Genomic DNA, 10,236 nt, shown 5'->3' on the forward strand with positions numbered 1-10,236 from the left:
CAGGAGGTCATGGAGGTGGTCTCAGCATCAGTGGTTGGGGAGGGGGCGAGGAGGCGGGGAGCAGGGGAGGAATTGGGGTGCTTTGCTGCTACAACCGAAGCCTCCACCACCCCCTGGGAGCTCTGGAACCTATATTCCTTAGGGTTGTCCCAGCTGAGGCCAAGGGCAGGGCCTCTGTCCCTCCATGCTGGAGAGGGGTCAACCCCAGGAAGGAGACTCAGCTGTGAGCCGCCAGCAACCCCACCCCTTCCATAAGGGGGTCTGAGCAGCCCACAGCACCCACTAGGTCTCCAGGCAGCTTCTCCTGGTTCCTATGGCTCTGGGCTCAGGAAAGGTGGAAGTGGGGGAGCCACACTGTTATGAGCTGAACGAGGTCCCCAAAATTCATATGTTGACATCCTGAACCCCCAGGATTTCAGAACGTGACTTTGTTTGGAAATAAGGCCTTTCCAGGCTGGGGATAACTTTAAACCGAGATCCCTAGGGTGGCCCTGATCCAATCTGCTTGTCCTGATAAGAGATTAGGACAAAGACATACATGCAGGGACGAGCCCATGAGGACACGGGGCGGGGTAGGGGGGTCGCCATCCACGTGCACAAGAGAGGGACCTCTGCTGGAACCTCGACCCCAGACTTCCAGCCTCCAGGCCTGCAAGAGGTCTGCTGTCCCAGTCCCGGGTCTGAGAGCTTGGTCCTGCAGCCCCAGGACACCGCCACCTTCACACCTCCCGGGGAGCTGGGCTGTGCCCTGTGCGAAGCCTTGTTCTGTTCACAAAATGTGTCCACACGCATCAGAAGAGAACAGAGACTTGGAGCCCACGATGGGGAGGAGGGCTCAGCCAACTGGCCCGGCGGTCTTCCGTCCTGCCCCAAGGTCTCAGGGCACTGCTTTGAGCCCCCACTTGCAGGACACTGGCCCACAGGGCTGTGCAGACATCACTCTCTGGGCCCTCCTGCCCGGGACCCCTCCTGTGCTGACCTGTGACCCCACAGGACCCCACATGGCCACCGCCTCTGGGCTCAGGGAGGAGCAGCCAGGGCCCTTGGCCTCAGAGGGGCTGGAAGGCAGAGGGTCCCGAAGCCAGAGGACGCCGGTCCCCTGAGGCCTGCACCAGCCTCCTGGCCAGTTTCTTTGAAAATTCAGAGCCTCTTTTGTCTTCCAAAGGTCAAAGGGCCAAGCTTGCCTTTAATTAAAATGCACATCCTTTAATTAAAGGCCCCATAACACATGAAGGGCATCCACTGAAATACGACGTGTGACACAGTCATTTCTCTGCTGTTAATTACTAATTAATGAAGCTATTTCAATTAATAGCTTCCCCACCTCGCTCCCCCTTTGACAGGCCCCGTGCTGGGTGCGTCCTGCAGTCCTGCAGTCTGAAGAGGCTCCTGCCACCTCGCTGAATATTCATGCCATGGCCTCAACGGCCTTCAATTAAACATGATAAAGCAAATTCCCTAAAAGTGTGTTTCTACGTGCAGCTCAGCTCCCTCTGCTGCGGAGGTGGGTAGTGTCTCCACTGTACACGGGAAAGAACTCGGCCCTGGTCCCCAGAGTTGGGGGTGGCCCAACTGCCCAGGGTGGCCCCCGCACCTCCCACCCGGGGAAAGGTGAGCAAGGGGTCCCCAGGGGCAAGTGGGGACCCACAGGGCGTTGCTGTCCTAGGGCTGAAGGACAAAGCCAAGGAATGGGGGTGGGGAACCCAGAGGGGTGGGTCTAATTAGCATGCTAATTACAGATATTAAGTGGCTGTTAAAGATGCTGTTTTACAGAAAAGACAGAAAAGAGTCACTTACTGAAGGGGCACCCTACCTGTGGGGGTAGGGGTGGGGGTGGGGACAGAGGGGTGTGGGGTGGGGCACCTAGTGAGGCCTGTGTGGGGCTTTTGGGGTCTAGGACAGGACCTAGGGGGACTTCAACGGCCCTGAGCCCTTCAACATCCTGAGCACCGGAGGGACCCCAGCCCCACCTGAGGCCAGACTTCTGTAGTCCCGAATAGGGGGGGACAGTCCCGCCCCTGAGGACACGTGCGCCCTGGGGAGAGGAGGGGGGGGGGGGAACGGACCTCGGGGCCTCCAACCATGAAGTCCTGCTGGCATGTCATCTTCTTATTAGAAGTGGACACAGAAACCCCGTGTGTGCAGGAGCCCTGGCGGCCAGTGGGAGGGACCCAGACTGGGGGAAAGGTGGTGAGAGAGGGCCCCCACCCCCGGAAGTTGCCCCACGTGCGCACTCCCAGGCCTGGCCACTCCTGGGTCCCCCTCCTGCCTCAGGCTCCAGTCTTGTGCATCCTCACTCCTGGAACATCCTTCCAACTTATCCCTTCCTACGGAGCCGAGGGGCCCGAGCGCCGGTGCACTGGTGGCCAACTGGATCCCTCAGCTCCCAACCTAGCGTCCCAGGGAGGAGCCAGGTCGGCTTCTGGGGGGCCGGGACAAAGCCCTGTCGGACGGCGCCCTCTGTCGGCCAGCTGCGGGGGCAACAACAGCCTGGTCCTCCCAACGCACTTCCTGGCTGCGGGTGGTGCAGGCATAGACGTGTGGCAAACGCGCACGCCCCCCTCCCCCCAACTCCCCGCCTCACACACCCCGAGCACAAATGCACACTCATGGCCCTGGGCATCCAGAGCCCCTCCTCTCGGGAGTGAAGGTACAGCAGGTTTGGTGTCCAGGGTCTGGTGACCCTGCAGAAGCCTGCCCGCTCCCTGCCTGCCCCCCTTTCCCCGCCACTGCACTCAGGGTCAGTGTTGGCTCTGGGATCCTGCCAAGGCCACCCAGGGGTGAGGCCATGTCTGGGCCTCCCTGCACCAGATAACACATGGCCAGGGCCAGGCCTGCCCACCAGCAAATGCTTTCACCTGGAATCCAAGGAGCCCATTCCAGGGCCCAGCATTGGCCTTGGGAAGGGGTGGGGCTGTACCCAGATCCCAGAGGACACTCAGGACCAGGAACAGCCGTGATGGGAGGAGAAGGCCCAGCTGCTTACAGCAGGCCCAGTGCCCCCACCCCGGCTCCTCCCTCTCCTGTCCTGTGAGGCGGTGACAGTGAGGCCGTGACAGAAGTCCAATCAGACTCAGCATCCAGGAGGCCTGGGATCCCAGTTTACATGAGTGCCCTGGGCCCCATCCCTCAGGACTCAAGCACAGAGACACCAAATGGGATGGCTGTGTTCCCACAGGCAGGGCCATCTCTCTCAGTCTCTCCAAGAGTTTACAGTTCGCTGTGGGTTAAAGACAAAGAAGAGAGTGAAAGAAGATGAGATGGTTGGATGGCATCATCAACTCAACGGACATGAGTTTGAGCAAACTCCGGGAGATAGTGAAGGACAGGGGAGCCCAGTGTTTCTGCAGCCCATGAGGTTGCAAAGAGTAGCACACGACCGAGTGACTGAACAACCAAAGACAAAGGTGTTATTCTTACTCCCAGGCTTACAGCAGTGAATGCACAGTGCCAGGAGGTAGAAGCAGCCCGTGTCCCCCTGACGGATGAAGACGTAAACAAGACATGGTCCATCCATACGATGGAATATTACATGGACTTAAAAAGGAAGGCAATCCTGGTACATGATCCAGCACGGATGCACAGTGAGGACATCATGTTTCGCGAAATGAGCCGTCATGAAAGGACAAATACTGTAGGACGGGTTCCCAAGAGGGCCTCGAGGGGTCAGTGTCATAGAGACAGAACACAGATGGTGGACGCCAGGGTCTGACAAGGAGGGGACAGTTCTTATTTGGGAGGAGAAAGTCATGGAGGAGATGGGGGTGATGCTTGCCCAACAAGGTAACATACAGCGGCACTCATAAACAGCCACAAGCCCATAGCTGTCCTGCGTCCCGGGTCCTAAGGAGGGCACCCCACTGTGGGAGAACTTTCTGGGCTGGGCTCCCATCTCAGAACAGCACGGCCTGGAATTCCACCTGAAGGTTCTCGTGAAAAACCCCAGCCGAGCAAACAGAAAGGCCTTCATGGTAAATTCATATTCTTGCTGTGTCTCTGTAAACAATCAGGCCAAACCTACAGAGGCCAGACTCACTTTGTAATCGAGAATCTGATTCTTCCCGATCAAAAGCGGGGGTGGGAAGGCTGTCGGGGGAAATCTTTGCTCACATGGAAAATTAGGATTTGTCTGATTCTGGAATCCGCACAGAGGACGGCACCGCCAAGAGGCTCTGACCCAGATGCGCAGACAGGGTCTGTCTGGGGTGGAGCAAGGAAGGCCCACCTCAGAGGTGTTTGCGCATTCGTGTCAGCACCCACATGGGTCAGTGTGTCTGTCTGTTCGTGATGTTTTCCTTGAACAGTTTGTAACACTTTGCTGGTTTCCTCAAATGAATGAAATAAATCTTTAACATGTGTTTATTCTTTTTATAAATAGAGAGTTAAATGACATAATGGTCTTCTTTTTAAATAGTTTAATAGTCATAATTTTTTTTAAATCATAATTTAAATAAGGCTTTGGTGTGATTTTCCATATTCTCATAGTTTCTTTTTTCTACATATACATCTTGCAGAGTCTATTATTAATCTGTAAGACAACTGGTCCCTCTACTGTAAACAGGGAGGGAGAAAGACAAGGAGGACAGGGGGTTTCACTGGTTCAGGGTGTGTCCTGCCCAGGAGGGGTGCCCACACACCCGCACGAGGCACTAGGGGAGCAGGTCCATCAGCAATGCCCCGGGATTCACAGGAGGGGCACCAGGGACAGGTCCTCTGGGGACACTTGGTTATGTCAGGAGGCAGGGCTGGCTGTTGGGACTAGGGGCCTGTCTGGTGGGTGGAGGCCAGGGATACTGCTAAGGACCCTAAAGTGCATAGGACGGCCCCCTCCAGAGCATGATCTGGCCCCCAGTGCCGAAACACAAAGCCAAGCAGGTTCTGGGGGGAGACTCCAGTTGACCGCCCACCCTGCACCAACATGACCCCAGGGAGGGATGCCCGCATGGGGCACATATGAGTCTACACAGAATAGACTGTGTCTGTCATGAAGCTACTGCTACTAAAAATACTAATCCACCCACACGGAAGTTTCACTAACTGGAAGAAGGGTGCGACCCCCATGGGCAGGGGAAGCAGGCCACACCCCTGGGCTGAGGCTCCCTCCCTTTAGGGCCAGGAGCAAAGGGGCCCATAAGCAGGGCCAAGTTCCCTGCTGATGGCCCAAGGTCCTCAGGGGTGTAGGTCAGGGAGGCTAGAGGTCCTCATGGGCGGGGCTCAGGTCGACCCGCTGGGCCTTCCCAAACACAAGGAAGGTGCACAGCCCCAGGCTGCTGATGGCGGCCACTAGGTTGAACACAGACGTCCAGGATCCCGTGGTCTCGATGAGGTAGCCGCCCAGGCACACGCCCACTACACCTGTACCGCAAGAGGGGACAGGCCGGTTGGGGGACAGACAGGCCGGCTTGAGGACAGGCTGTCCAGCCCCTGCGAGGACAGTGTGGAGAGAAGCTAGGGGCCCTGAGGGCACCAGCCCTGTCATTGCAATCCAGTCCTCAGCCTCTGAGGACCCGCACATGTGCAGGGGCTCCATGTCACCATGGAAGGCAGGTCTATTCTCGCCCTGTGGCTAGCTCCAGGGTCTGAGCTCCCCGCAACTGCTCTAACACTATGGGACCCTCTGAGGGGTACCACGCCCCATCCTGAGGGCTGAGGCAGAGGGTGGGAGGACACGGAGCGGGGCAGCTTGATACCCGCAGGCAGGGGATCCCAGCCCACCTCTCACCTGCCAAGGCCCCAGCTGTGTTGGCCACGCCTGGAATAGGACAGGAAGAATGAGGATTGGTCAGTGGAAGCCCACTGGAACTCTCCTACAGCCCACCTGCCCGAGGATAGGCCCTAGAGGCCCTGAGCAGGAAGCGGCAGCTACTCCCTATTCAAGGAGGGCCTGTGGTCCTTACCAAACAGAAAGCCGGCACAGGAAGGGGCCAGATCCTGGATATTAACGGAAATGCCACTGCGGGAAAGAGGAGAGAATGAGGGCAAGTGACCACAGGATGGCTGCCAGCCACCACGCCAGCCATAGCTCTTCTGATCACCTGGATCCCAGAGGCCAGCCAGGCCTGCCCACCACACCAGGAGGTCAGCCCCAGCTCAGCAGTGGTGATGGCACGGGACCCACTCCCAGGATAAAATAAGACGGGAGGCAAGCTTGCTTGAGCGCACACACGCTTTGCTGCCCAATAATTTGGAAAACAACATCAAGTTCCAACTCAGAACAATTCAGAGCTGTTTTCCTGATTAAACCCTGAGCTGCAGTGCAGGTTGGGGGACATGAGGCTGGATCCCCACCTTTGGCTCAGAGGATGCTTCTCAGAGATCAGCATCTCTTCTGCTGGCCCCTCCCCAAACACCGCTTCGTTTTCCCAAAAAGCCTGGGTCCTCACCGGCTCCATTCCTCTTCACTTTGTGGCTCACTCGTGGGGGCCTGTCACTGCCCACCCTCCATGTGCACCACGGATCACAGGGCTCCTCCCCTGCACCCAGGACCCGGGAGCCCAGAGGCGGCATGGGGGGCTCTGGAGGATGAGGTGCCCGGCCCTCACCTGTGGTTGAAGGTCTGGAGGCCAATGGAGGCTGACGCGAAGACCACGGAGTTACAAAAGCTCGACGTGTGGCCCAGACACAGGGCAAAAACACTGGACAGGCCGAGGCCCATCACCTGCAGGAGAGACAAGCGGGGACGCGGCGGGAGCCTTGGGCCTTCCTGGGCTGCCCTGAATGAGGGTGGGTGGGGCTCCCTCTCAGGTTGGGCCTGCCCGGAGGACACGGAACAAGGCTACACTAACCAGCTGGCCATGCTAGTTGCAGCCAGAGAAGCCCCAGTCGATGAGCACTGGGGTTCAGGGAAGGGCCTCAGTCGGCCAGACCAGTCCCCATAGCTGACCCAGGGAGCCCTCCAGCCGCTGTACCACACTGGCCACCTTCTAGGTCAGGGGCCCCAGGAGCAAAACGGTGAGAGTGGGAGAAAGTCGGGAGAGAGCGGTCTCAGGACCTTCCTACCTGCATGAACTTCCGAACGGTGATGGTCCTGTAACCTGGACAGGGGGAGACCAGAGTGTCCCACTGGCCATCTGTGCTGCCCCACCCCCGACGGTATCCAGAGGGGTCCCACCCGGCAGGGCCGCAGGGAGAGGAGGGCTGGGCCGGGCTCACGGGGGACAGCCTGCGTTATCTGAGCCACGTGCACACGTGTATGAGTGTGTATGTGTGTGCACTTAGAGGCCGGGCAAAGCAAGTCCCTCAGTGATTACAAAATGTTTTCTTTGTGTTTCTGCAAATTTTCTACTTTTCCCTCAGTGAGTGGGTGGTTCCTTTGGTAATGAGGACAAGACTGACATTTAAGGCCATGTAGGGCAGGGTCGTGGGGAGCCTGCCTGCGAGCGGTCATCCTCAGGGCATGGGTGTGCAGGTCTGTGGTCTGACCCCACCAGGGGGACTGCGTCTAGCACCCAGGTGGGAGAATTGACTGCTCCACGGTGACTATGTCCCCTTCATGGGGAACAGGCTAGGGAGGTGGCAGGCTGGAGGCAGGCATTGGCTGTCAGGCCAGAAGCCGGGCACCAGGGCCCCCGGGGCTGGCTCTCTGGACCGGGGACCCACATCATGGCCAGTCCTCAGGGGTATGGCCTCCGCCTTGCTACAGCGGCACCCAGGAGGGATGCCCCCCTCCCCTCCCCCAGGGCTCACCCTGATTGATGAGATGATCAGAGAGAAGCCCGCTGAGCAGACTGGCGGGAATGGCCACCAGCCAGGGCACCACGTTGAAGACCCAGCCCTGGAGGGAGGGAGTGGAGGGACCTAAGAGGCGTCCAGAATGGGCACCTGGCCATCTGGAGAGGACAAAGGGGTGGGGTGGCCGCTGCCCATGACCACTGCGCAGTAAGTCTCTCTTCTGCCCACAGGCTAGGCCTCCCAGCCCGGCCTCCCAGACCCTAATCCATCCCTGACATGGACTGAGCACTACTGGTGCTGTCTCCCCTGTGAGAAGGACCTCCCTCGTGGCTCCCCACAGGGTGGGGGCAGAGCTGGGGATTGCGTCCTGCCCAGAGTGTGTGACCCGAAGTTCCTGGTCACCAGACTGGGAGGTCTGGTGGTTGAGCAACTGGGGTGAAGCCAGCCAGGCTGACTGCAGGACATCTGTGCCCACATCAGGAACCCTGCATACCCCCCAACCCCAGGAAGGACTGTCCACAGTGGGGTGGGCAGACAGGGCAGCAGCTGGGCCTCTCCTGTGTGCACCCAGGCTCTGGCACTGAGCCACACGGTGTCAGAACTGCCAGAGCCTGGGTGGAAGGAACCCAGCTCTCTGCACATGCCTTGTGGTGCCCCCCACCCTACGAGCTGCCTGGTGGCCAACCCACCTTGGAGCTGGGGAAGGTCTCCTTAAAGAAGGTCGGCAGCCAGGAGAGGAGGATGAAGAAGGAGCAGGCCGCAGATAGCTGGGAGATGATGGCTGCCCTGGGGGGTGGGCGCCAGGCTCAGCATCCACACTTGGAGCCCGTCCCCACACCAGGGTGGCCAGGGGCTGAGAGCGGGGAGCCCAGAGTGGAGCTGCCTCCATGCCGGCTGCTCCCCTGCGGTGGTGGATCCAGGTCCCCAAACCCTGTCCCCACAACAGCCCGCTCACCAGACAGAAGGCTTTCGGAAGAGCTGTCTCCAGGGCACCTTGGTGTGTCTGGACACGGGCAGGCCTTGCACCAGGATGCCCAGGGCCAGGATGAGATCTGAAGGGGGAGGCAGGTCCACGTGAAAGCCATCCAGGTGGGAGGATGGACCTGTTCCCAGAGACCAGATGCTGGGGGCAGCCTGTGGGCCCCTGGCTGTGTGTGGGGGCTGTATACCCTCTCTGCCAGTGCCTGGGCTCAGCAGCACTTGCCTTCGGGGGTAGACATTAGTGCTGACCATCTGTCCCCCGAGCCCTCAAACCTCCCAGGCCCCACTCCTGTCACCGGAGGCCGCCACTTCCCCTGCAGACTGCCTGTGCCGGCTGAGTGGCCCCTGCACGTCTGCATTCATCCAACAGTCCCCAGACTTGACCATAGCCCAGATGAGACTCAGGGAGTAGGCGTCCTCTCTACCTGGAGCATCCTTCTCTGGAGGGCAGAGCCACAGCCCCGGGTCCCTGGGCCCACCTGCTCTCGGGGTTCAGTGGCCCCTCCCTGGAGGGGACGAGGCACCAGGAGTGCACCAGGCCTCCCAAGCTCCCCAGGGAGTGGCACGTACCTCTCTCACTCAGGAGACACCTGTACACGTAACCCACCCACAGCAGGGTGAGTCCACCCGAAAAGTAGAAGACACTCGGCCAGCCGTACCAGTCCAGGAGCAGGGAGCCCACAGCCCCGGTCACCAGTGTCCTGCAAAGACAGTGGGCATGGCCAGAACCCTCGCTTCACTGGGGCCAAAGCTGCCTCTTGGACCCCACCCTGTGTAAGCTGAGTCCCTGGAAAACAGGGCACCCTGTCATCTGTGAGCAGCTGCCCAAGAAGGCAGGGTCCGTGCGGGATGCTAGGGATGCGAGCTGGCAGGGCATTCTGATGCCATGGGCCAGCGTGGACTCAGGCACAGCCACGCAGCCATGACATGGCACAGGGGCCCTGCTTTGTTCTAGGATTTCCCTACTAGGCCTTCAGTTGGCCCACATTTGCATGTGAATCTTTTTAAAATAAAAAAGGCAATGAGAAGACAGTGGTGACAAGAATTCGCTGATATAAAATCTCCACGCTGTTTTCAGCTCCTTGTTATCAGAGAGAATGAAATTTCAAAAAGACTTCTAAACGCAGAAACAACGTCCAAACCCAACTGCCTCCCTGTGTCCTGCTGATCCTGTGTCCTGGGGGCCTCCCTGCCACAGGCTGGCCTGTCTGTCCAGGAGCTTCTCCCCACTGCCCCTCGTCTGCCAAGGCTCGACCAGGAGATGGTTAAAGAAGAAAAAAGAAGGAAAAAGCTTCCCACCAAGGCCCGTGGAGGCTGTCTTCTGCTTTGAGCCTCCATTTCCCCATCTGAGGGGAGGGGGGTGGGCATGGTCTCTCCCTGTGTCTCCCTTCTACCTGCTCCCACCCAACAGGTCCAGGTCACCCAGTGAGATGGGATTTCAGATGCACTATGAACCTTTCTTGGTGTGACTTGTTTCATATTGCTTCTCTGAAATTCACGTTTCACTGGGCACCCAGGGTTTCCATCTGGGCAGCTCCCAGCACCCCCACAGGCACCCCTGGCCCCTTTGCATTCTTGCCTGGA

At 59.0% G+C, this 10,236-nt stretch overlaps 1 protein-coding gene across 1 annotated transcript in view; it reads right to left on the minus strand.

The window, feature by feature from the left end:
* Positions 1-4,400: 4,400 nt before the first annotated feature.
* SLC17A9 (solute carrier family 17 (vesicular nucleotide transporter), member 9) overlaps positions 4,401-10,236 on the minus strand; it is a 14,924-nt gene continuing 9,088 nt past the window's right edge. Inside the window, exons 7-15 of the mRNA XM_010836653.1 lie at positions 9,223-9,353; positions 8,627-8,774; positions 8,361-8,457; positions 7,687-7,774; positions 7,000-7,034; positions 6,543-6,658; positions 5,898-5,953; positions 5,723-5,752; positions 4,401-5,355 (exon numbers count right to left, since the gene is read on the minus strand). Of these exons, the coding sequence (XP_010834955.1) occupies positions 5,192-5,355; positions 5,723-5,752; positions 5,898-5,953; positions 6,543-6,658; positions 7,000-7,034; positions 7,687-7,774; positions 8,361-8,457; positions 8,627-8,774; positions 9,223-9,353 (865 nt within the window). The 3' untranslated portion in view covers positions 4,401-5,191. The remainder of the gene's footprint in view (positions 5,356-5,722; positions 5,753-5,897; positions 5,954-6,542; positions 6,659-6,999; positions 7,035-7,686; positions 7,775-8,360; positions 8,458-8,626; positions 8,775-9,222; positions 9,354-10,236) is intronic.

The sequence above is a fragment of the Bison bison genome, unplaced genomic scaffold, assembly GCF_000754665.1.
Source record: "Bison bison bison isolate TAMUID 2011002044 unplaced genomic scaffold, Bison_UMD1.0 scf7180017864063, whole genome shotgun sequence".
NCBI classification, from domain to species: domain Eukaryota; kingdom Metazoa; phylum Chordata; class Mammalia; order Artiodactyla; family Bovidae; genus Bison; species Bison bison.